The sequence below is a fragment of the Jaculus jaculus genome, chromosome 3, assembly GCF_020740685.1.
Source record: "Jaculus jaculus isolate mJacJac1 chromosome 3, mJacJac1.mat.Y.cur, whole genome shotgun sequence".
Taxonomy (NCBI): Eukaryota; Metazoa; Chordata; class Mammalia; order Rodentia; family Dipodidae; genus Jaculus; species Jaculus jaculus.
The window spans coordinates 105,835,981-105,863,587 of NC_059104.1; the positions used below are offsets into that span (position 1 = coordinate 105,835,981).

General features: G+C 37.6%; 1 protein-coding gene across 2 annotated transcripts in view; it reads left to right on the plus strand.

Moving 5' to 3' along the window:
• The window catches only part of Arhgap20 (Rho GTPase activating protein 20), a 99,065-nt gene that overhangs the window by 19,945 nt on the left and 51,513 nt on the right, over positions 1 to 27,607 (plus strand). For both annotated transcript variants that reach the window (XM_004666431.3, XM_045145214.1), the window contains exons 2-3: positions 1,153 to 1,235; positions 26,904 to 27,068. In XM_004666431.3, the coding sequence (XP_004666488.3) occupies positions 1,153 to 1,235; positions 26,904 to 27,068 (248 nt within the window). The remainder of the gene's footprint in view (positions 1 to 1,152; positions 1,236 to 26,903; positions 27,069 to 27,607) is intronic.

The window sequence follows — 27,607 nt, forward strand, 5'->3', positions numbered from 1 at the left end:
TTCTTGTCCTTTGTTAATGTCAGCTGTGTTGAGATGTGGGCATATAGTTACCATGTGAGTGAAAAGAGGGCAATACTGATAGAGGTCAGAGAAACATTACATAATTTATGGGATTAGGATTATGCCAAAGAAGTACAGTGACCCACTAGAATCTAGATGTTCTTCAACTCCTAGGTTTTACTAGCTAGTAAGTGGTTTAGTATTCTTATGACTCATATAATGGGTCATTGATACTGAGCCAGAACATTAGTTTTACTTGGTTCTTAATTAGAGCAGTATCCATAGCCCATGCTTACCTGGCCCAAGCCCTTAGGCACTGAGGAAGACCTGTGGCTAGGGTCAGGTGAGAGGATATAGCAGGAAGAAGGGCTATGTTGGTGTGGTCTGAACTTTAATCATTGTTGCCTTTTATTTTTAATTTACTCATCAATATCTAGAAACGGGCCTTGTGAGTATCTATAGCTATTTTAGTGGTTAATCTTAAACTTAGATAGTAATCCTCTGGAAAACTCAAGTTGGATCAGACCTTATCTACTACAGATTTCTGAGTATTGAAAATAAAGTACCTGAAGTATCCACTTTGTCTTGATCACGTAAAGAATAATTTTTTAAATCTTTTTTTCAGTCACAGTAAATAAGTCTACTTGGAAGAATAAATTCCCAAATGTGTCAACATTTAATTTTAAAATAATATTTAAGGGTTGACTAAACATTTATTAAGATTCTAGTCACTATGCCTTGGCTTTAACTAGTTTTCCTCTCTTGTACCTGACCTCTTGTAATCCTTTCTTCCATTGACACCTAGTTGAAGTAGAGAAAGAAGTATGCCCTTGACATTTTGGGATATGAATGTGATAATTACTGTCTAGCCTTGAACATTAGGACCTAATATGTAATAAGACTTACAGTTAAAATGGTGTTTTCCAGATATTCTTATCAACCTTCACCTTCTTTATTGCGTGACCATAAAAACGCTGCCTCTTCTGTGTTCTGATGTGTATTCTCCTATCTTAGATCTTATGGTTTCAGCTCCATAATGAGTTATAGGATCCTTATTAGTCAATACAAAACTTGCTGAATCAGATTGAAAATCAACATTTGATTACCTTACAAGTCATCTGGTCTTCATTTTGATATTTTTTTCCTCAACAGAAAATGAAAACACTAGCAGAAAGGAGGAGGAGTGCTCCATCCCTTATCCTGGATAAAGCCTTGCAAAAACGGCCTAGTACCAGGTAAACACAAAGCCATATGTACATTTATATTTAGGTGTGGCACCAGCATTTTTCTGTTTAATAATATGATTCATGAAGTTATTTAATAAGACCTTTACTGGCTTTAGAGATTCAAGATGCCTTTTGATTTGGTATTTATAGTAAATTACTTTAAAACTGATTCAGAAGTGAATCAAATCTAACACAACTTACAGGCTTCATGTTGTCAAAGTTTATTTATATAATTAGAAATCCTAATGATGAAAAATGAATTTTGGCCATACTCCAAATTTGCTTGTTTTTTTTTTTTAATCATTACCTGTGCATGGGTAAGGTGATGTATTTTGTTTTTTATTAATTTAGGTGTGAATAAACATAGTCATTCTAACATTATTTTAAAATGAAAGATTGAATTATCTATTATAATGGCCATTTCATTTATTGGACTACTTTGTCTGTGAAGTTGGTTTTTTTTTGTTTTGTTTTGTTTTTTTTTTTTTGGTTTTTCAAGATAGGGTCTCACTCTAGCCCAGGCTGACCTGGAATTCACTATGGAGTCTCAGGGTGGCCTCAAAATCACAGTGTCCTCCTACCTCTGCCTCCCAAGTGCTGGGATTAAAGGTGTGTGCCACCACGCTCATCTCTATGAAGGTTTTAAGGTATTTTATAATGTGTGCAAATATAGTAGATATTCAATTTAGTGATTAATTTATTCATTCATTGGGTGTGCATGTGTTTGTGTGTGCATAGGTGTGCATGCATGTGTGCATGTGTACATAGAAGCCAGAGGACCACCTCGGATGCCATTCCTCTCAGACACTATACAGATTTTTATTGAAACAGTGTCTCTCATTAGCCTGGAGCTTGCCAAGTAGTTTATACTAACTGGCAAATGAGTCCCAGAGATCAACCTTTTCCTACTTCTCAAGTTCTGGTATTACAACAGTGCCTAGTTTTTGTACATTGTTTCTAGGAATTGAACGTGAGTCCTTATGCTTGTAAGGCAAGCACTTTGCAAACTAAGCCACCTCTCTATCCTCTCATTTATTTTTAAATATTATTTTAACTCAGGAATAGAACGGCTGGTAGGATATCATTATTGTTTTGGGCTTGATGCTCCCTTCCTTTTTGGAGCTGAAAGCTAAGGAGTACCTCTGGCCTTTCATGACTGACTTAACCTAAGAACTGTTGAGAGAAATAAAAGGAAGCAAAAAAGAGTAGTTGTTACCACCATTGAGAATTTGCTGATGGTGGTTAAGAAACAGTGGTCTCTCACACCAACTTTTCTGGCTTTGACTTCTTGCAAGGTCTGAGAACTTTGGCAAGGTACTTAACCTCTTCAGGCCTAAATTTCCTCATTTGTAAAATGAAGGATGACTTATCGAAAGAGATACTGTTATAATGTAGTTTATATATTATTATTTTCATATGAGTTTTGCCAAGAAGTTTCTAACATATGCAAATTAATGTGTTTCCTGTCCTGTAATTTCTGAAATCTATGTGATTCAAGATTAGGTCTTGTTTGTCCATTTTGACTTAAGTGAAGGGCCAGTGTTTTCTACTTTTCTAAATCTTTATGTTCATTGTATAAATATTAGTTGAGTTGAATTCATAATAACTTACTTCCCCTAGCTAGGTAGGTTAGCCTTCTTTTGGAGTGGAAAGGAGGAAAGGAGCCCATGGCTTCCCCCAGACAATGTAAAGCAGTCAGTGTTACAAACCACCCAAAGAAATGTAAAATCTTGAATAATCAGATATCCGATGTAGGTTGACTTACTGTGCCTCTCAGCCCCCTGCTCCTAGTTTAAGAGAAGACACAGAAGTAGTAGTGTAATAGTGCTCTGGTACTGTGTGTCCTTGATAGACTTGCCTATCATTTCTATAACTGGGTCTTTTCTTTATCTGTCATTGATCTGACAGAATTGGAGTGGAGCATAAAGTTGTCCAAATCTTTCATATTCTTTCCAACCAGCCTCCAGTTCTAAAACTTTGTGTTTTAAAATTTTAATCAATAATTTAGTAACATGAAAAATTAAAATGGTAAGAATGTTCCTTGAGAAGTCTTCCTTTTTTCATGTAGTATTTTTATTTTTTGCACTTACCTTGTAAATTCCATGAAATAAATGTTGTATCTATATGAAAAAAAAAAATGCAGGGAAGTCAAGTTAGAGTCTTTCCATATCCCAGGTTGACCTGAAATTTACAATGTAATTTCAGGCTAGCCTCCAGCTCATGGCAATCCTCCTACCTCTGCCTCCTGAGTGCTGGAATTAAAGGTGTGTGCTACCACACAGTGCATAAAATTGTTTTTATTTACACCATCTCTTCTGAGACACTTATGTAACTTTTAACTTATCTCACATTGTGTCATACGACTGAAAAGATTGAATATTTGTCTATATGGGATCTTTGTTTTTGTTTGCCCAATATCATCCTTTTCATGTTTCTTATTATTGATATACACCCTTTGTCTTATTTCATCTTACTTTGGATCCAAATCAATCTATATAACCAATAGGTTTTGGTGAAAGTGGTGTGTTTATTCTGAGATTAGGTTATAAAAGACAGATTTTTCTTTTTTCCATCTTGACTGCTCTCAGATTCTTCTCCAATTATTTGTTTGGTGGGGGGAGGACCACATAAGAATCGTCCTATAGGGAAACACACAAGAGAAGGAACTTGGGAAATTCTCCCTCTTCTTTTTAAGAGAATTGAGAGGAAACATTATTTCTTAGTAAAATATTTAGTAGAAATTGATCAGTGAACCATCTAGGGATTGAGTTTTCTTCCTGAGAGTGGTTTAAATTACAATGTAGGTCTGGAGAGATGGCTTAGCAGTTAAGGCCCTTGCTTGTAAAGCCAAATGACCCAGGTTCTACTCCACAGGACTCATGTAAGCCAGATGCACAAGGGAGTGGAGGCATCTGGAGTTCATTTGCAATAGCTAGAGGCTCTGGCATGCTCCTTCTCTCCCTCCCTCCCCCCCCCACCTGCCTATTTCTTTTCTTTTTTTTATTTTTTGATTTTTCGAGGTAGGGTCTCACTCTAGCTCAGGCTGACCTTTCACTGTATAGTCTCAGGGTAGCCTCAAACTCATGGCAATCCTCTTATCTCTGCCTCCCAAGTGCTGGGATTAAAGGCGTGTGGGCACCACGCCCGGCTACCTGCCTATTTCTTTATCTCTCAAATAAATAAAAACATAGTGTAAAAAACTTACAATGCTAATTTCTTGAATAGTTAATATGTAGTATTACTGGATTTTTAAATTCTTCCTTGAGTCATTTTTTATGTATTTTTTGAGAATGTGCCCATTTCATCTTAATTGCCAACCTAGGACCATGTTACGCATAATATTCTTTTTGTTTTTAGGTATTTAAAGTATGTAAGAAATATAAAAACTTACTTGTTCATTATGATTGACAGTCTCCAAATTATCTGAAAGCATAGACATAGAAAGTTGTTCATAGTGAGTTTCTCTAGATAATAGAATCTCTAATTGTTCATTTTGATTTATTTATTTCAAAGTGACAGGGAGAGAGGGAGAGAAAGAGATGGATAGAGAGGAAATGGGTACACCAGGGCTTCCAGCCACTGCAAACGAACTCCAGACACATGCGCCCCCTTGTGCATCTGGCTAATGTGGTTCCTGGGGAATCAAGCCTCGAACTGGGGTCCTTAGGCTTCGCAGGCAAGCGCTTAACCACTAAGCCATCTTTCCAGCCCATGTCATTTTCTTTTAACATAGAATGGTTCCTGCAACATTTTTAAAGAAACTAGCCCTACAATTTAGATTTGTCTACAAAATAGCCAACATATTAATTATCTGTTTTGTGTCACAAAGTATCCTATGTTTAGCATGTTAAAACAAGAAGTATTTGTTATCTCACATAGTCTCTGAGGTAGAAGTAGTTTGGATGATCTCTCTTGTGGTCAGCCAAGATGTCAGTTAGTACTGTGGTCATCAGGAGGTTGATTGAAGATAGAGGAACAACTACTAAGAATGAACATTCATGTGGCTGCTAAAAAGAACTTCCAATTTTTGTCATAGTAGCCAACTTCCCCCACAATAGGATATCCAGAGAAAGACACACACACACACACACACACACACACATGTGCATATGCACATACATGATGAATACTATGGTTTTTATAGCCTAATGTTAGAAGCTTTTGGTACAAGAACCGACTCTACTACAGAGATGGAATGGAATATGTAGGAGCATGAACACAGTAAGCAGATACTGTGGCATCGTGACTTGACAGCTTCCAACCACAGCTGATATTCTGCATTTGTCTTATCTTCATGTATACTGTCATTTAACTTGTTCCTCTGTTCCTTCCATGTTTCTTACAGACTGGAAATTATGTCTATATTTTTAAATTTCACCAAATAATCATGTCTTCAAATGACTTCTGATATTTCTCAGGGCAGAGTGCTTTTTCACAAGTATAATGCCCTGAGTTTAATCCTCAGTAAAAAAGTAAAGCATTTCTAGTTGGAAAGACTTTTCAAAAAATATTTGTATTGATCTTTCAACAGCCTTTTCACTTTATGAATGAAAAATGTAAGACTGAGAAAGACTGAATGACTGAAGCCAAATGGCAAGGGAATATTAGAACAGAGTTGGGGGTCCTTTTTCTCATATCTGGACTTAAAATACAATAAATGCAAAAGAGACCAACATAATAATGCACAGAACTTTTATAAAGAGACTATCAATAGCTTTTGCTTATTTTCTATGGCATTGAAAATATTCACCTGGAAGTGGATAATTTTCAATTCTGATAGGAATGACCTCTGGGGAAAGGCCATAATATTTGTTCCTAAGGATTATGTTCCTAGAAATAACCACTCCATCTCTCTGTGTAGGAGGTAGTGTAGGACCACTGTGTGGGGGCTGGATATATTGGCTTCCTATCACCAACATCTAATGAAAATAATATGAAAAAAGTCTGACCTGCCAACACTTTGCACCTGTCCCTAAGTTAAGCTTGAACATCCAACTCCTTTTAAAAAGTGGCAGAAGCCAGGCATGGTGGCACATGCCTTTAATCCCAGCACTCCGGATGCAGAGGTAGGAGGATTACCATGAGTTCAAGGCCACCCTGAGATTACAGAGACTACATAGTTAATTCCAGGTCATCCTGAGCCAGAGTGAGACCCTACCTCAAAAAACAAACAAACAACAACAACAAAAAAAAAAAAAAGGTGGCAGAAGACCAATGCTAGCCCTTGCCTTACTATGTTATTATTTATTTACTTTTCCTGTTCTCACACTTCTGTGATAGGTCATGACAATTCTCTCTTCTAACTTGTCACATAACTAAAGGTCCTCCACTCTGAAAACAAATATCTCCTAGGGTAATGATTCTCAAAAGTGTGGTCCTGCCAACAAAAGTATCTGCATCACCTGGCAACATGGTTTTTTTGTTTGTTTTTTTGTTTTTTGTAAAATCTGTGATAGGATCCTGCCTCATTACTGAACCCAAAATTCCGGAACCAATAGCACATTCTGTGTTTTCACAACTCCTGAATGTGGTTCTGATGCAACCACTGACCTAGATCATTCTGTATGCAAAGCCAGCCTTAGGAAGCCTCAGCTAGATGGGTTAGCCCAGGAAATTAAATATATAGTTAAATTCTCAACAGTAATGGGTGATCAATTCCCATGGGTCTTTGTGATTTTTAAACAACTGAGAGCTGCTGGTAGTTCAAGTAATCAATAGTCTAAGGCTTAAATGTTGTAGGCATGCATTGGACCTTAGTTTTCAGTATAGAAATTAAGTCTTGCTGAAAAAAGTACAATGACTCACTAAAATTTTGTTATATAAACCTGAGTTTAACTCTGCCCTGTAACTAACTAAGAATGATTTTGGCATATCCCTTTTTTTATCCTCTTTCCCTCCCACATAGAGGCAGTGAAACAGATGAAATTGGTAGTTCTTCCTACTTGATAAGTATAAATTGTTACTTACTGTTTCTAAATAAGAGGAATCTCTAGAACTGCTCATAAATACGCATTCTAGTTTTGTGGTTGTAAAATAATAACTACCACATTTTGAGAGAGAAAATCCCTGATAAATAGACATTAATATTTAGATTTGACAAGATGGCTAAATGCAGCTTAAAGAACTGATGGAATTGCCCAAAGCCGTACAGCTCTGAAGTGGCAAACCAAATTTCAAACTCAGATCTGCCTGACCTAAATTGTTGCTCTTAACCTTCATCTCCTGGAATGCCATCCACACATTTCAGGCCTACACACACCTAAGATCTCTTGACTTCTCTTTATCTGCATCTGTGCTTGAGAAAGTGATGCCTTGTGGTACTTTTCCTTACAAGCTTTTCCTTTCTTCTCTCTCCACATTGACCCACTTCCTTACACTAAATTACCACCATGAGTTTTATTTAAGTTACATATCTCTTAGCACAAATCAGCAGTAATTTTTTTCTCTCTCTCAGTGCCCAGTGACTACCTCATAGATGATCCTAGTTCTTATTTGTCCTAATAACTTAAGCCCAGATTCTATTTCCCTTCTTATAATCTTAAAAGTTCTGTAGTGGACTTAATCAAAAGGAAATAAAGTTAACTCAGATTAAATGACTAAGGATTGAAAAAAAAAAAAAACTTAAATGGTCAGTCACTACTGCTCTCTTTAATAGAATTCCCAAGAGACTATCACTCCCACCTGAACAGTAAACAAGGCCACATAGTCTTTAAAATCATAACTTTTCTAGAACTCATTAGTTTAAGAAAGCATTTGTAAAACAACCTGCAAATAGAATCACCTAAGATAACTCTTCTGAAGAGAGAGAGGACTCAGACTTTGGAAGTTTGTTTACCTTTGGAAGAGCACAGGAGGTGAAAGTTTAAAGCAAGTAAAAAATAAATAAAAAGTAATGGATTTCTTGAGACTCCACCAGCTGTATGCCCAAGTATATGTTTTTATTTATTTATCTTTTTTTTGCAAGGAGAGAGAGAGAGAGAATGGGCACGTCAATGCCTCTAGCCACTGCAAATGAACTCCAGATGCATGTGCCCCCTTGTGCATCTGGCTTACATGGGTCCTGGGGAATTGAACCTAGGTCCTTTGGCTTTGCAGGCAAATGCCTTAACTGCTGAGCCATCTCTCCAGCCCCCAAGTATTTGTTTAATGTAACTTGGATCCCACAACAATAAAGGGGGTTTACATTAACATGGAAGCCATTTTCTATGGCCTCTTCCAAAAAAAAAGGGCAATTATTCACAAGAGGAAAGAAAAACCATCTCAGTAACAAGCAAAATTTGATTAGCTATCTCTGCAAGACGGGTGTGAAGCACTGCCATCTTCCTCAGAGAATACTCCTCACAAAGCCACAACCTTAACATTCACAAAGGAGAGGTAGTCAACCTTCTCCCAGGTAAACTTCCACTTGTTCCTGGGAACTAGTAGCTTTTGAAGAAGGAATTCCTTCCCTCAGCACAGGAGTCCAAGAACTAGCCACTGCTTCTCAACCCTTTTCATCCCAAGATCCTGTGCCAGTGTAAAGAAGAGATCTGCTGACCCTCAAGAGGAGTTGAAAACTCTTACCAAGAACTTCTACAGCTGTGAGCAGAGTTGCCAGGTCTGGGAGTTTAGAGGAGTAGGGATATGAGAAGCTTATCTTTCAGATGCCCGAGTGCACAGTCTGAATAAAGAAAACCAGTAATTCTGGACTGAAGCAATTGCTTAGTGGCTAAGGCACTTGTCTATGAAGCCCAAGGATGCAGGTTCAATTCTCCAGGTCCTACATAAGCTAGATGCACAAAATGGCACATGCATCTGGAGTTTGCTTGTATTTGCCAGAGGTCCTGGTGTGCCCATTCTCTCTTTCTCTTTCTGTCTCTAATAAATAAATAAAAATAATTTTTTAAAAGAAAAGAAACCAGTAATCCTGAGAAAAGTCAGTGGAAAATTTCCATTGTGAAACACAATGTGGTGGGATTCCAGAAGAGAAAGATGTGATAGAAGAGAAGGAAGAGTTGGTTATACTGTTTCAGGAAGCAGAAAAATGATGGATGCTGGTGTTCAGGTGTTCAGCTCACCTTCTTCATTTTGTACAGTGTATGAGGCCCAGTCCATGGAATAGTGGTGTCCTCACTTAGGGTGGGACTGGCTGCATCATTTAACCTAATCTGGAAATCTCCTTCCAGACAAACCCAGAGGTTTGTTTCCATTGTAATTCTAAATCTTATCAAGTTCAAAATTTAGTCATCATAAATGATAATGAAACTCCAAACTTCTACTTAAAGATTCTTTCTAACCCTCTGTAATCCCTAGATTTAAAAACTGCTGAAGGGCTGGAGAGATGGCTTAGCAGTTAAGGTGTTTGCTTGCAAAGCCAAAGGATCCTGGTTCTATTCTCCAGGACCCATATAAGCCATATGTACAATGTGGCACATGTATCTGGAGTTCATTTGCAGTGGCTGGAGGCCCTGGTGTGCTCATTCTCTCTATCCATCTCTCTCTCTCTCTTTTTCTCTCTCTCAAGTAAATAAAGATAAAGTATTTAAAAACTGCTGAAGTTTAAGTGCAATGTAATGTTATTGGTAGTAGAATTGGTAGCACACTTTGTTGCTAATTTCTCTTTGGAAGCAGGCCTCTATGACTGGAAACTTTGCTGTAACCCTGGTGTGAAAATGGTCAGAGTCCTTTATGGCACTGCACTAAAATGTTCAGTCTGGAAATAGTCAGGTCCACATGTGTTGTTGCTCAGCTCCACCAACACAACAAAGATGCATTGCACACTTTCTGCTTTGTTAGGGAATGATGTCAACTCTGTGAAAAATTACTTAAATTGTGGCTTAGTTTTAGCTGAACTGTTGATTTTTATTTTACCCAGCTTTTAATATATAGGCTTCACACATTAACATTAACCAGCATTTATTTGTAAGTGTTTATTACTAACATTTTTAGAAGACTGAGTAAAATATAAACCAAGACACCTGTTACTTAACATTGTGAGATCATTATGGTTAAAGTTGACAACTTACGCATCAGGGAAATACATGTGAGAATAAAGAAATGACTTTTAATATGTTATATTATGGTTCCTAATGACTGATAGCCAATTGATGAGTACCTTAATGTCTCCTGGTTTTCTTTAGTTCATTTTGGACTTTATTCAGAAACCATCATGCCTGTGTTTCTAACTATGTATTTTATAAAAGGCAAAAGTGAAATATTTCTTTTCACCTGAGGGTTTTAGTGTTTCAAAATCAATTTAAGCATCTTAGCATATGCTGTTGTATGTGTGTACACAGCTTTTGAGAGGGGTGAATCTGAGAATCTATGGGCTTGGGCAAGAAAGGCAATTGACTCAGATTATTTCTAATACTTTTAGCCTTTTCATGTTTGTCAGGGTACTTTAATAATTTGAAAAAATTTCCTGCCAATATGAACTGATTTGCATGAAATCAAATACCTTTTCAGAATTCTCTCTACCTTTTCTATTCTTACTTAGAATCTCTAAGTAAGAAATTTCAGAACTATAGGATACATTGTAACTATAATCCTGTAGAAGCACATAGTTACATGGGTCTTCCCGACCAAGAGAGCTATTCTAGTTGCCCTGTGCTTCACCAGGCTACTGTAGCTATGGAGATCATCAGCCCAAGAGAGAAAACCTCAACAAATCTTTCTTCCACCCCACCATAGCCTCAGGTATTTTTGATTAAGCTTTTATAGCTGGTAGTGTCTGGGGGAGGTGGAGCCTTGCTATAGGAGTTATATTCCTGTGGCTAGATTTTAGGATTGAAGAGTTCAGCCCTATTATGTGTTCAGAGCCAGCTTGCACTTGATATTCTATCTGTGCTGTGGATGTATGCTGAAGTGAGCCAGTTTTCTCCATACTGATGAAGCCTCCCTTTGAAACTGTAAGACTTAAATAAACCCTTTCCTCCCGTAAACTGCTTCTGCTCAGATGTTTCGACCCAAGAAAAGAAAAGGTAACTGCTGCAATATGCAAAATATATATAACAGCCATAATTCAGATGCTAATATATCCAGGCTACAGTGATTTTTGTTTGTTTGTTTGTTTTTGAGGTAGGACCTTACTCTGGCACATGCTGACCTGGGATTTGCTATGTAGTTTCAGAGTGGCCTTAAACTCACAGCAATCCTCCACCTTTGCCTCCTGAGTGCTGGGATTAAAGGTGTGTGCCACCACGCCCAGCTCTCCAGTGATATTTGTAAGGTGTTTTTTTTTTTTTTTTTGTGTGTGTGTGTGTGTGTGTGTGTGTGTGTATATATATAATTTGTTTTCAGGGAGGAAAAAAATATCAAGTAATGTGGATGATTTAAGCAAAAACTATGAAATTTCATGTGTCCTCAGTATCCTTTTAGCACATATGTTCACTGAAACCTCCTCTAACCAGAGAAATAGGAAAATGGGGATCCTTTATAGAATAAAACTAGAAGAAGACACTACCAGACTGCTGCTTCTAGTCAGCTGTTCTGCCTAATTCAAAGCCTGCTTGCTTTAGGTGTCAGGGACCACTGTTCCATGACTGACTTTGTAGTAAATGGTTTCATGGTCTTTAGCAGAGACACTGATCTTTTTATGCTGCAGTTTTCCTCTTGTGCTCACTAATTCTAAAATACTGAGGTCCTGACTGACTCCGTGAAGCTTTTTCTGATCTCGTGTCTGCCCCTCCCCTTACCCCTTACCTTCCCACTTTACCACGTGAAGGTGCTTTCTGTACTAACTCCCTGATTGTTTGGGTTCTCTTTTCACTTTTAATGTTGTATCATTCCATATCTAATTATAACACCTTTGTTACATATTGATGGCAATCAACATGGGCCTGCACAATTTAGGGAATTTTTGTTTGGTTTTCTAATTTGGTGGCATTGAAATGAAATTAAAGGTGTTAAGATTGTAGTGGGTAAAAACAGTTAATTAAAATTCCAGGTCTTTACAATATACAGTGATATCATGCCATCTAGATATTTGCATGAGGTGAACAGCAGAGCAGAGATGTCAAGGATACATGAAGCTATCCTCTCCAATATGAAATACTTCTTATAAATTATAACTATGTTTATCTGCTATAGTAAAATAAACAGCAATTGGAGCTTTGTCAATATCTCTTCTATATGATGGCCAAGCATACTTTATTAGCATGTCCTTGAATTTGGAAAATTCTATATTTTTATAATTTTATTTGACATATTTCAAATAATTTCCCCCAAAATTATATATAGTGACTTGCATATAAGATGATGCCAACAAAAAACCAAATTGGAATTATTTCTTTACAAATACCCATAAGAATTGTTTTGGAATAATTTTTTTAATAAATACTGATCAGAAAGAAGGACTTGGAGTCTACATAGTTTATGTGGAAATCAGCTAAAATATCCTTAAAATACAGAGGGAGTCACCAGTAACTACTGCCATACATTCTTGGTGAGAATGCACAGAGATAGCTATGGTAGTAAAGCTCAGTAGTTCTTTAGTAATCAGCATTGAATTACCATACAGTCCTGTAATTCTACTGTGAAACACATCTTTAAAAACAGATATTTGAAAAGAAATATATACATGAATTTTCACAATAGTACTATTTACACTAGACAAAAATTACAAACAACCCAAATATATCTCTGCTAAGGAACTGACCTAACAATTGGTATAGCCATACAGTGTGACATATTTGACAATAAAAATGAATGGAACACTGAGGCACAAAATAGTATATGCATGAACCTTGAAACTATTATTGCTAGGCTAAAGAAACCAATCATTGTATGATATAAAATATCCAGTGTAGGCAGACCCATAGAGAAAGAAAGATGCTATAGTTGGAAGGACCTGCATGCAGGGACAGAGTTGATAGAAATGATGCTTACCAGGTTCAGGATTTCCTTTGTAGGTAATAAAAACAGGAACTAGATATTGATAATGGTTGCACATCATGAATATTGTAAATAATACTGAATTGATGCATTGTAAAATGATTAACATGGGGAATTTTCTCTTAGGCATATGAAGCTTAATTTTGTACAACAGTGTAAAAAAAAATCACAGACTTAATGCTTTTTAGGGCCCAGGGAAGTGCAGCATACAGAAATGGCAAAGGAATGTGGTGAACTGAGAGTATTCAAAAGCAAATGGTGTTTGAGAACTCTGTGTGGGACCCAAACAAACTAGGTCTGCGAGCTCTGATTTTCCACTTCTACTAGAAATAGATCTAAGCAAATAGTCCCAAAGTTTCATTTCATGAATAGAGAGTAAATCAAACATATTTATCTCATTGTTGCCAATTAACATAATGCCTACGAAACATTTATAGATGCTTAACAGATATTTGTTGGATTAAAAAAATAAAATAAATAAACCAGGTCTGGTGGCATAGGTCTATAATCTCAGCTACTCTGGAGACTGAGGCAGGAGAATCACAATTTTAAGGACAGGCTAGGCAACTTAGTGAGACCCTATCTCAAAATAAAATGTAAGAGGATAACTGAGAGGATATGTTCAGGTGTAAAGCGCTTGCCTGGTATGCCCAAAGCCGTAGGTTCAGTTGCCAGCATGGCAAAAGAAAAGGGGGGGGATTAGATAAATGAAGATTGAGTGGGGAAGCTTACACTCATCTTGGCGAATTGTCTTCATATTACCCCTAAGCCAGTTAATTAATTTACATTTTAATAGTCTTTGTTGGCAATAATATTAAGTGAGTTTTCTATCCTTTTTTTTTTCTCATGGTGGCCTTGAGTGCAACAATTCTTGCCCAAGAATACTGTAACGGTTGCCTCATAGTCCCCTTTCCTCTAAGGTTCTCCTCTTTCTTTTTTTTTTTAAAAAATTTAATTTATTAGTTTTCATTTCAGTGAATACAGGCAGTTTGGTACCATTATTTAGGCTCATCTGTGATCTACCCCCTCCCATTAGACCCTCCTTGTTAATGAAAATGGGTCGTGCATTGTGGAGTTAGCCCCCAGTTATTAGTATGATAAATGTCTCTGCAAATCATGACCCAACATGTAACTCTGACATTCTTTCCGCCCCCTCTTCCGCAAGATTTCCCTGAGCCATGTTGGGTTCATTTTTGGTCTGCTTCAGTGCTGAGGTGTTGGGGGCCTCTGAGGCTTTGGCTCTCTGATTTGGTAGGAGTTGATTTTTCTCTGCGTTGATCTCCTTCCCCTTTGTGCTGGTATCCGGTTCACAGGAAAACGTCACCCTTGCTTATTTCGCCAGTTGTCCTTAGTTTCAGTTGGGCCCCTTTTGAGGTATGTTGGGGCAGCTCTCTTCTTAGGATCTGCATCTATCTGGAAAAGAGAAGCAGATTCTCCAACGGAGAGTAAGTTAGCACCCGGAAAATTGAGATAACACTTACTTTTTTGATAGACAGTTTGATAGGTGTAGGCCCTCTTATACCCCGTGATTGATGGTAGCTTGATATTGTAGAGTGAGCTTGTGTTTGGGTATGGTTCTGACTTGTTTCCCAGCTCCAGCTAAGGGTCTAGTACCACTGAGTGGATCAGTTAGCCAAATCAAGAGCAATTGATTCCTCACCATGGCTGTGTACCACTATTGCACTTGTGTGGGCATCACATCCGGTTATTTGTTGCTAATTAGGTTAAACAATGTGTTGCTTGGACAGATCTTGGTCTTTTCCCCCAGTCGCCTATGTAGCACCTGCTGGCACTAGACACGCTGACTGTCTGGGGACTGACTCTCTCCTGGCTTCCAGCCGTGTCATTCCATTTTACGCGTCAGCTGTGTATGGAGTCTTCAGCAATAGGGTCTTATTACTGGCCTTTGGTGGGTCATCAAGTACTCTGACAGAAGTCTGTCATTGTTTTGGGAAACCTTGTAGGTTCCTCTGATCAAAAGCTCATTGTGGATGGTAGGCCCAAGCTGGAAGTGGGGGTTACAGGTCAGTGTCCACTGAGAAATTGAGGAAAAAGATAACTAATATACAAGAGTTAGAGAGGAGAGAGATAGAGGGGAGAGGGGGAGAGGGAGGGAGGGAAGATGTAGGAGATTTAGGTCAGTCTTGATCCTACCCTCTCCAGTGTCATGTGGTTCAGGTGTTTCCTGTAAGGGTCTAGTGAAGGTTCAGCCATTTGGTCTGTCTTTTAGGAAGTAGAATTTTATGGTACCTCTTTCTTAAATATAACACAGCATCTTGCTTAAAAGTCTATAGTGCTTTTGGATGCAATCCGAATAAGGTCTTACATGACAGGAAAACATCAGTGATCAGGCAGTTCCTCAACTGCTGCTACTTCTTCAGGCTCTGCTTCTCTAGCCCTCTTGAACTTCCTTTCTACCATTATGAAAACATGGTCATGTTTGACATAGTCTTCCCTAGAGTGCCTTTCACCCTTGTTGCTCTGTCTGTTCATTCCTTACTACTCTGAGTCTTCCTTGAAGCTTTCCTAACCAATACAGTTTTAGATAGGGACTCATAGATTTTTTGTACCCCAGCACTCTGCTTTTCAAATCCTGTCCAGCCTCACTGGTATGTCATTGTGTTTACTTGTCTGATTCCCCTATGAAATTGCTAATGCATTGAGGACAGAAATCAGATCTGTCTTTCATGCTTGGAACATGGCAGGTACTCAAAAAAGGCAACCTTTACTGTTAATGCAAGTAATGTATTATATATACTATGGCCATAAAAGTTGAATGAGAATATTCAAGAGGTAGAAAGCATAATACAAATCATGTGGGAGATCCCACTCAAAGACTGACTCACAAAGAGAGAGTTTTCCTGAAGACATTACATTTGGAATTGGCTTTGAGATAAGGTCAGGATCTGAGGAAAATAAATTCTTTTCAGATTTTCAACAGTTACTGAATGGTGACCATGTACTAGTTACTATATCAGGACTTACGGCTATTATAATCTCTAATTGATTATTACCAATAAACAGAGACATTCTCAAGTAGTGTTCTAAGTTTTAGTCTCCTTTCCTTTATGACTTACATGAAGAAAATGTACTCTAAAACTGTACCTAAGATTTGACTCAGTTTTAAAATAAGCCTTAGTAACTAACAGTAGGAGATACTGCTGTGGCCAGGTTCCATAAAAAAATTATCTACTTTTATTAGCATATGATTAAGGTTTTAAGACTCTTTTTTTCCTTTCAGAAACAACTTTGTAAATCCATTGGAAATAAAATACTAATATGTAAGATGTAGTAGCAAGTTCATTTATATAATCTTGTAATTTTTGTTAGTAGTTTTAGGTTTATACTAATTACAACTTGCAAATTGTAATCAGGCTATATTAAGCAAAATAGCAAGCATAATAATACCCTCCATTTCCATACTATGAGACTAAAATAAGCACATCTCCATTGCACTCATAATAAAAATTAATACTTCCAGTCACATAGCAATGAAATACATTTTTAAGTAGCAAACACTAATATTGTAGTTTTTTAAAAAACACAAGGGTTATTTGTATTTGTTTCTTATATAAAATATTTTAATTATATGAGTGCTGGAATTTTTTCATTCCTGTGTATTACAACATTTTTTTTTATTAGTTTTGTACTCGGTGAATACAGTCAAGTTGGTACCATTGTTAGTCTCTTCCCTGACCACTCCCCTCTGCAGGGAGCCTCCTTATTGGGGAATATGGGTTGTGCTTTGTGGGGTTAGCCATCAGTTATGAGTAGGATGCAAAGTCTCTGTGTATCATGACCCAACATGTGGCTCTGACATTGTTTCTGCCCCCTCTTCCACAAATTTCCCTGGGCCATGTTGGGTTCATTTTAGGTCTGCTTCAGTAATGAGGTCTTGGGAGCCTCTGTGTCTCTGGATATCTGGTTTGGTAGGAGTTGATTGTTCTCTGTGTCTATCTCCATCACCCTTGTGCTGGTACCTGGTTCACCAAGAAAACAGTACTCTTGCTTGTTTCCCCAATTCTTCTTAGTTTCAGCTGGGGCCCTTTTAAGGTATGATGGGGTGGTTCTCTCCTTAGGATCTGCGTCTATCTGAAAAAGAGAAGCAAATTCTCTGACAGAGAGTAAAGTTAGCACCAGATAAATGGTATAACTCTTGCTTTTTTGTTTTTTAGAGAGAGAATGATGTTATATGTGTAGGCCCTCTTGTAGCCCGTGATTGGTGGGAGCTTGATAATGGAGAGTAGGCTCATTTGGGATATGATTCTAACTTGTTTCCAAGCTCCAGCTATTGGTTCTGTTCCACTGAGCTTAAACAAATGCTTAGCTTTTTAAGATCTTGAAGTATCTCTTATAATACATACATGTAAATCTTTAAAATGACAGACTATAGACATGTATAATGATAAATTACACAGAAAAAATGTTTTAGTTTTAACTTCTTTGTGGATTCTTCAAATACCACCACGAAGTCCCCTTACTTGAAAGTGTTAACTAGGATAGAAAATTGGTTAGTATGTATAGAAATTTTTGGAATTACTTTAAAATATAAATCATTTTAATACTTCATTTACTTGTTTGCTTACTTAGTTATTTAGTTATTTGCATATGTGTTGGGAGTGGTGTGGGATGCCAAGGTCTATTGCCACTGCAAACAACACCAGATGTGTGAACCACTTTGTACATCTGGCTTTATGTGGATACTGGGGAATTGGACCTGGAGTGGCAGGCTTTGGAAACAAGCACCTTTAACCACTGAGCAATCTCATAAAGCTCTTAATCATTTTTTAAAATTTTTTTCATTTATTTTTATTTATTTATTTGAGAGCAACAGAGAGAGAAAGAGGCAGATAGAGAGCAAGAGACAATGGGCGTGCCAGGGCCTCCAGCCACTGTAAACGAACTCCAGATGCATCTGGCTAACGTGGGACCTGGGGAATTGAGCCTCGAACCGTGATCCTTAGGCTTCACAGGCCTAACTGCTAAGCCATCTCTCCAGCACTCTTAATCATTTTTTTTTTTTTTTTTGGTTTTTTGAGGTAGGGTCTCACTCTGGTCCAGGCTGACCTGGAATTAACTCTGTCATCTCAGGGTGGCCTTGAACTCATGGCAATCCTCCTACCTCTGCCTCCCGAGTGCTGGGACTAAAGGCGTGCGCCACCACACCCGGCTCTTAATCATTTTTAAAGTAGCCTAAATTAGTCTTTGGCTTAGGCTAATCTCAAACAAATGTTGATAATAGTTTCTTAATTATTTCATGTTAGCCTTTATTTTTATTTATTTTATTTTTATTTTTTATTGCAACTTCCATAATTGTAAACAATATTCCATGGTAATTCCCTCCCTCCCCCCCCCTCACTTTCCCCTTTGAAACTCCACTTTCCATCATATCCCCTCCCCCTCTCAATCAGCAAATTTCAGAAGTATTGTTTAAACCAAAGGTTCAATAACTATTGCTCAGACAAGCTGTTTGTTTTTGTAACATTGTACTGGAACAGACCCACAGCTGTTAGTTACCTTATGAATAGTCTATGACTGATTTTGTTGCAGTATGAAGGCAGAGTTGAATAGTTTTTACAGAGACCTGTATGGTCCAGGAAGCCACAATTTGAGGATCCCGCATCAACCATAATGTTCTGATGTTTTGTTTTATTCAAAACAGCTATTGGATATTTAAGCCAAAATACAGAAGATGATATTTCCCTTATAGGTTTCCTGTCATGCAATAAAGAAATTAAACTATGTAAAACTCATTGTAACGTTAACACTTTCCAGGAAGACCTAGCTTTGAGTTTGTGGGCATTACATCAGAAACACTTGGATTCTGTTGTAGTACTTCATCAGTGCTATAGTCTCATGGAAATCATTTAACCTTGCAGTATCTGTGTTCTTTCTGTACATCAGACATGATAAGGGTTTGTACTACATAGCATTGTTCAGTGAAGTACTTCAAATAAAATATTAAGGCTTTTGGCACAATATTTTAATAACTCTTTCATGCATTTGTTGAAGGCCTGCCTTGCCATTACTTAGTTCTCACAAGAGCAAGTCAAGCTGTATTCTTTTTTGGTATAGATTTGAAGGTTACTGCATACTATTATATTCCTTCCACCCACAAAAGAACTTGAGAAGTATTTTTCTCTATGATACTGAATGTGGGCCTTTTCTTTGCTTAATTCTGATTCCATAGTATCATGCATATAAATTCACTTTCTCTTTCATATGACTGATTTTCTTGACTTCCTGTTGATGTATATTTATGGTATAATATGGGTTTAATTAGTAATTAGTCAGCAGTGGTGAGAGTGGGCACCCCTGTCTTATTCCCAATCTCAGTGGGAATTCCTTGAGTCTTTCCCCATTAAGTATTATTTGGGCTTAAGTGCTTAATATATAGTCTTTATTGTGTTGAGACAAAACCTCCATGCCTGTTCTTTCCAGAATTTTGATCATGAAGTGCTATTGTATTTTGTCAGGGGCCTTCTGTGCATTAATTGAGATGATCATGTGGTTCTTATGATTAAGTTTATGTATGTGGTGTATTACATTGACCTTTTTCCATATGTTGAACCATCTCTGCATCCTTGAGATGAAGCATGCTTGTTCAAGGTGGATAACGCTTTTGATGTGTTGTTGGATTTGTTTTGCATGGATTTTGTTCAGGATCATTGCATCTAAGTTCATTAGGTTAGCCCTATAATTTTCTTTCCATATTGCATCTCTGTCTGGTTTTGTTGTTAGGGTGATGCTAGCTTCATAAAATGAGTCTACAATTATGCAGAACAGTTTAAGAAAAATTGACTTCAGTTCTTCTGTGAAGGTTTGATCAGATGGTTGAGAAGCCATCTGATCCTGGACTTTTCTTTTTAGGGAGGTTTTTATTTATTACTTTTAATCTCAATGGATGAGATAGGTTTGTTTAGGACATTCATCTGCTCTGAGTTTAGTTTTGGTAGGTGATATGTGTCTAGGAATTCATCCATTTTTTTCCATATTATTTAATTTTGTGGAGTAGAGGTTTTGAAAGTATGCCCTGATTGATCATTCTTCCAATTTCATTGACTTCTGTAGTGATCTCTCCTTTTTCATTTCTGAGTTTATAATTTGAGCCTTCTTTTTTTATTTTTGCTTGATCAAATTGGTCAGGAATTTGTCAATCTTGTTTATTTTTTTCAAAGAACCAGCTCTTTGTTTCATCAATATTTTAAATTGTTTCTTAGTTTCTAATTCATTAATTTCTGCTCTGATCTTGATTGTTTCTTTCCATCTGGAGCTTTTGGGGTTGGATTCTCCTTATTTTTCCAAAGCTTTACATAGACAGTGAGTTTATTAATTTGGGATGTCTCTGTCTTTGTTATGAAGGCATGTAGTGCTATGAATTTTCCCCTTAGGACTGCCTTCATTGTGTCCTGTAAATTTTGTAAACTGTGTTTTTATTATCATTCAATTTCAGGAATTTTACAATTTCTTTTTTGGTTACTTCCATGAACCATTCATTGTTTGAAAGTGTGTTGTTCGGTCTCCAGGAGCTGGTGGAGTTATTGATGTCTCTCTTGTTGTTAATTTCTGGATTTCAGATTGTGATCTGACATGATGCAGGAACTTACTGCAATTTTCTTGACTTTATGGTGGCATGTTTTATGACTTAGTATATGGTCACTTTTGGAGAAGGTTCTATGAGCTGCTCTGAAAAATGTGTATTCTGTTGAGTTGGGGTGGAAAGTGCTATAGATATCCATTAGCTGTACTTGATCTATGATGTTGTTGAGCTCTATTTTCCTGTTGATTTTCTGCTTGGATGACCTGTCTATTGATGATAGTGGAGTATTGAAGTCTTCCACTATGATGGTATTATAATTTATTTCTGTTTTATTGTGAAGTAGATTTTGTTTTATAAACTTTAGTTCACCTGTGTTTGGCACATATAGATTTATTATTGTGATGTCCTCATGTTAGATTGTTCCCTTGATGAGTAAGAAGTGGCCTTCTTTGTACTTTTTGCTTACTTTTGGTTTGAAGTATATTTTATCATGTATTAATATAGTGACACCTATTGTTTCTTTTTTCCATTTGCTTGGAATATCATTTTCTTGCCTTTCACCCCAAGGAGGTGTCTATGTTTAGTGGTGAGGTAGATTTGTGGGAGACAGCAGATGGAAGAGTCCAGTTTTTAAAACCCTAATTTAGGGGAGAAATTGTGTGTTCCAGCTAATAAACTAGGTATATATACACATACATACATACATACATACATACGTACATACACACACACACACACACACACACACACACATATATTTATATATATATGTGTTTATATATATTATATATATAATAAATATATATATATTTTATTTGAGAGAGAGAAAGAGGCAGAGATAATGGCATGCCATGGCCTCCAGCCACTGCAAAAGAACTCCAGGTGCATGTGCCCCCTTATGCTTCTGTCTTATGTAAGTCCTAGTGAATCAAACTGAGATCCTTTGGCCTGGAAGGAAAATGCCTTAACCACCAATCCATCTCTCCAGCCTGAGTCCATTTCTTTTTTTGATCCATTCTTTTAACTTGTGTTTTTTGATGGGTGAGTTAAGGCCATTAATGTTTAAGGTTATAACTGAGGTTCATTTTTAATCCCTGACGTGATAGGATGCTTTATAGGGTTTGATGCTTTCCTGTGTTTTGTAGTTTTTGAACCTGGTCTAGTTTTGGTTATTGTGGTATTCTTCTTATAGGATCTTAGCTGTTTAACTCTTCTGGGTGGCATATTCCCTGAAGAATTCACTGTAGGCTTTGTGGTCATATAATCATAGAGTTGACTTTTCCTGGAAAGTTTTCCTTCCACCATCTATTATGAAGGATGCTTTCACTGGGTATAGTACCTTGGATTGAAAGCCATAATTTTTTAGATTTTTGAAGTGTTCAATTCTAGGCCCTTCTTGGTTTTGGGGTCTCCATTGTGAAATCTGGGATAAGTCTGTTGTGATTGCCTTTGTATGTAGTGAGTACATTCTCTCTTGCTGCTTTTAGCACTGTCTGTTCTCATTGTTGAGTTTTAACTATGATGTGCTTTGGAGATTATCATATTTAGTCTTGTCTGTATGGTGTTCTGTGTACTTCTTGTATCTGATGGGCCTCTTTTGAAAGATTTGGAAATTTTTCCTCAATAATTTTGTTGAATATGTTCTCTATGCCTCTTGGCCTGGGTTTCCTCTCCTTCTGGTATACCCATGATCCAGATGTTTGGTCATTTTAGGGTACCCCACACTTCTCTTGTATTCTGTTCTCAAGATTTTTTGAACTTAGCAAAGTTTCTGGCATCACAATCAATTTCTTCTGTCTTGTTTTCCACCTGAGAAATTCTGTCTTCCACATGAGTAACATTGTTAGTGGGAGATTCTAGAGAAAGTTTTAAAAATTCTATTTGATTTTTATTTTCTATTGTTTCATTTTGTGTCATTTCCATCTCTTTTTTTGAGGTATGATTACAGTTCAAGGTCTTATTTTCATGATGCTTCCTGGAATTCATTCTTGCATTTCATCAAGTCTTAAGTAAGCTTGCTCTACTGGTCATTGAAATCTTCTATTTTTTACACCACCATATATATATATATATATATATATATATATATATATATATATATATATATATATATATATATATCTTTTGAGGCTTCTACAATTTTCTTCAATTAAGTTAAGCCTAGTATCAAAAGCTGCATGCTCTAAGAGATGATTCTGCTCAATTTCATTTATGCAATTATCGTGCTTTTTGATGGCTTGCTTCCAGTTTAGCAGTTCTTTTGATTAGGGTCATATTTGTTGTTGTGTTTTCACTTTGGGATTCAATTTGTTGACTTCCTTATGATTTCATTGGAAGCTTCCATTGTGGGACTAGGCAGTTGTTTTTTTTTTTCTTTTGTTGTTTTTTTTGCATTGTGATCTAACCATCTTGGTGAAACATTTTATTCTATTGAGGAGGAAGCAGGTATTTGTCCTTGTAGAATCCTCAGTGGGTGTTCTGTTTTAAATGTTAACCAGATTGTGTTGGGATTATAATTACAGATGTCTAGATTGTGGAGAATGCAAGTACATCGAAGGTACCTGAGGAACTGGGAAGCAGGGAACAGGGAGTTCTAGCCTATTCTCTCCATTTGCACATACTCTTCAGCACATGGTGACCAGGGAGTTGGGGAACCAGGATCGAGGAAACTGGAGAGCCAGGGGCAAGAGGCCAGCTTCTACAGTGGCCTGTATACCCTCTGGCTCAGGGGAATAGGGATTTGGGTACCCAGGGGCCAATCAGGAAACCAGAGCAAAAGACCTGCTTCCACAGCCCACATGCAGGGACCAGGGAACTGGGAGGTGGGGAACCAACCAGAATCTCTGGCCTACACACTCCTCAGGTGCAACCTCTGGAGCAGGGGATCTGGGAGTTGGAGACCCATTCAATCAGGAAAGCAGAGCAAGGGGCCTGCTTCTGCAGCAAGCTCACAGTGTCCAGGAAGCCCCAAGCCAGCAGCAGGGGAACCAACTGGAACCAGGGAACTGGCAAAGGGGTATGGGGAACCAGGGAGATCTGGCCTACTCAACCCTCAGGCACACCCTCCGGAGCAGGGGTTCTGGGAATTGGGGAATCAGGAAGGCAGAGCAAGGCACCTGCTTCTGCAGCAAGCTTTCAGGATCCAGGCAGCCCCAAGCTAGCAGCAAGGAGACCACCCGGGAACAGAGAGATCTGGCCTACTGTTCCGGGGGTGCCCAATCTTTTTTTTTAATGGCCAAGAGCTATGCATGTCTGTTGTTAATGCCTGTGATACCAGCACATGGGGGTCTAAGACAAGGAATTACCATTTTAAGACCAGCTTGAGCTATGTATCAAGGTCTTCTAAGCAAATAAATGCAAAGGATTTTACAAATGAAAATACACATATGGCTAATAAAAACATGAAAGAAATTATTTATCAGAGAAATGCAAAATAAAGCCTTAGTGAAGTGCAACAATATCTGTTGGAATGGCTAAAATCCAAGAGTGATATTACCCTATGTCGGTAGAAACTATGTGGGTGAGAAACTTGAACTTGCCTTTAGTGTTGTGAGAATATAAAACAGTACAACCACTTTGGAAAACTAACTTCATAGGTACTTACCTGAGAGAACTAAAACTATGAGAGATAAAAAAGACCAGTTATATAGTTAGTTGCAGTTTTGTTGATAATAGGTAAAAATTGGAACTAGCCAGGTGTCTTATCAAATGAGGAATAAATAACCTCTGATGTATTTATACCTTGTGTAGTATTCACTAAAATCCTATTATGGATTACTAACTAATGTTACATGAATGAGTCCCTAAAACATGCTATTAAAATACATGTTTTGGCATCATGTGTATACAAAGGGAACAACTTATCTTCAGTTGGAGAAAAATTTTGTGTAGTAGTTGCCTCTGGTATGATAGATAACAGTAGACATTGACTGTCGTAAGCAATAAGAAGGATTTGGGTGCTTGCCAGAGAAAGAAACGTGACCATGAAGTAGTATTTCATACAAAAGTGTGGGGGGGTGGTAACAACATGAGACTGTCACAGGCATGTGGTGTGGAGCCACCACCAGAAAGGGAGAGAAAGGCAAGAGAACTCATGGGGAAAAACATCTTTGATGGCTACACATGTAGTCTGATGTTGCTAGCAGCATGGCAGGATGAGACTTTAGCGGCAACTTCTTTCATGCCCATGGATTCTTTATTGGCCACCAGATGTTAGGTGGAAATAGCAAACAGACCAATAATGGCCCAAAGTCTACTTATTTGAGCTAATTGTTAAATAATTGAGTATGTAAAACATTTTGAACTTGGGATCAGTCTCATCCTGTAGACTATCTTGGGAAATTCATAGGACAACTGAGATGGAGGCACAAGAAAGAAAGTTTTGGATTGATAATGACATTTTGTATCTTGGTGTATTCATTACCTTCTCATTGCCGGGACAAAATACACAACCAGAAGCAGCCTGAGAAGGGAAGAGGTTTATGTTCAGCTTACAGTTTCAAGCGGAAGACCAGCATCACAGCAGCAGGAATCTGGCTCACATTCTCACATCAGCAGGAAGTAGTGAGAGATGGATGCTCCATGCTTAGCTAGCTCTCTCCTTTCTACAGTGTTGGAACCCAGCCCATGGGATGATGCCACCCACAGTTAGGGTGGGTCCTCCCACCTGAATTAGCTTAATCAAGATAACCTTTAATAGACATTACCAGAGATTTGTTTCCATGATGATTCTAAATCCTGTTGAGTTGACAACCAGAGATTAACCATCACACTTGTGTAGGAGTTCAGATTTCACAAATATCAAATATTTCACGTGCATCAAAACATACTATATATACACACTTAAAATGACTTCTTTTGTGCATTTCACCATATATGTTTCATATGAAGGGAAAATAATACACATATTGAACTGTAGTTAATGATATGCATAGTAAAGCATTAAGTTGAATATTTGCTGCTTTAAGTAATACTAAAATGAAAAAAATAAAATGAAGCCAGATGTGGTTGCATACACCTTTACTCCCAGCACTTGGAAGGCAGAGAGGCAGGAGGATTGCTGTGAGTTTGAGGCCAGCCTGAAACTACCTAGTAAATTCCAGATCAGTCTGGCCTACAGCAAGACCCTACTTCAAAAAAATAAAAATAAAATGAATTTATGAATATGTAATTGGATTATGTACATTTATGAAGCAAATATAGTAAAGTTTTAGTGTATGTGTGCCACCATGTGCATGTGGAGGTCTGAGGACAACCTCAGGTATTTGTTCTCTTCTTCCATTTTGCTGTATACTAGTCTAGCTGACTTGTGAGCATTCTGATTTTCTAGTTCTGCCTACCATTGCCATAGGCAATGGGTGCTAGAAATTGAACTCATGGTATTCTTGCAAGTAAGCATCTTTAACTGCTATGCCATCTCCCCAGCCTAAGTATATTTTTAAAAATTTGGGTGTAGGGATTGTGGTAGGATCTTGTTTTAGCCCTGGTGACCTGGAATTCACTATGTATTTTCAGACTGACCTTGAACTCACAGTGATCCTCCTACCTTTGCCTCCCAAGTGCTGGGATTAAAGATGTGTGCCAACGTGCCCAGCTAAAATCTTAATAGTAGCATCTAGGTTAGATTATAAATGCCTTTATTATGAAACAATTTCAATTTGTTTTATGCTTAAAATTTTCATAATTAAGTGTTAAAAATCTGCTGTGTTTAAAATCATCAGGGATACTAGTAAAGATAATGCCATTGTTTTAAAATATTAGAGCTCTGGACTAGGGAGATGGCTCAGAAGTTAAAGCACTTGCTTGCAAAGCCTGATGGCATGTGTTCAGTACCCCAGTATACCATATAAAGCCTGATGCATAAGGTAGTGCATGCATCTGGAGTTTTTTCACAGTAACAAGATGCCCATGATGCCATATTCCTACTCTTTCATATACAAATTAATTAATTAATTAATTTAAAAAAATTAGAGCTGTGGGCTAGAGAGATGGTTTAGTGGTTAAGGCACTTACCTGTGAAGCCTAAGGACTCAGGTTTGATTCCCCAGTACCCATGTAAGCCAGATGCACAAAGTATTACATGTGTCTGGAGTTTGTTTGCAGTAGTTAGAGTCCCTGACATGCCCATCCTCCCTCTATCTGCCTCTATTTTTCTCTTAAATAAATAAAATAAAAAACAGTTCTGTTTCTTATCTGTTAGCTATAGTTATATAACTTTGCCTTAGATGATCACTTGACTAACTGCCCTGTGATACAATCTATTTCAGAGACAGCCCTTCTGCTAGCATCGACACGTGTGCATTTCTATCATCGTTTGTGTGCTCCAGTAGGACTTTACTGATTGATGGCCCAGTAGAACTCAAAAGAGGCCTACAGAGACAGGAGCGGCATCTTTTCTTATTCAATGATCTATTTGTTGCTGCCAAAATCAAGTAAGTAAATTGTGGACACTCTCCTAGTAAAAATTATAGAATCGCAGTGCTTACTGTAAGAATGTCTGGACTGTATTATAGCTAGTATCTGAAGTGAGTTTTCTGTTTGTTTTCACAAAAGAAACTTTAGTTGTTTATCACAGTGTTCCTGTTTGTGCCATGACCTGAGTAAATTTATGGGGAGATTCAGAATGTGATTAGTACTATGAACACATCAAGGTGTGTAAGGTGAGGTAAAAGTGATATATGTCAGCTAAAGTAGTTTGGGACAAAAAAATGATGAAAGGATGAAAAGCAACTAACTTTAAGATGCTGAGAGGATGAGCTGTTATACATTCCTGCAAAATATAATTTAAAATTACAGATACCTCATGTAAGTTGGTTTATGGTATTTAATTGGGTGTTTACAGCTCAAGGGCCTTCATGTGCTTGCAGTCATCTTGAGGCTTGACTAGAACATCCACCTCCAAGTTGCCTCAGAATACTGGTAGCTTCAGTTGTTCACTGACTATTGGCTAGTGGGTTTGCTTTCTCCCCAC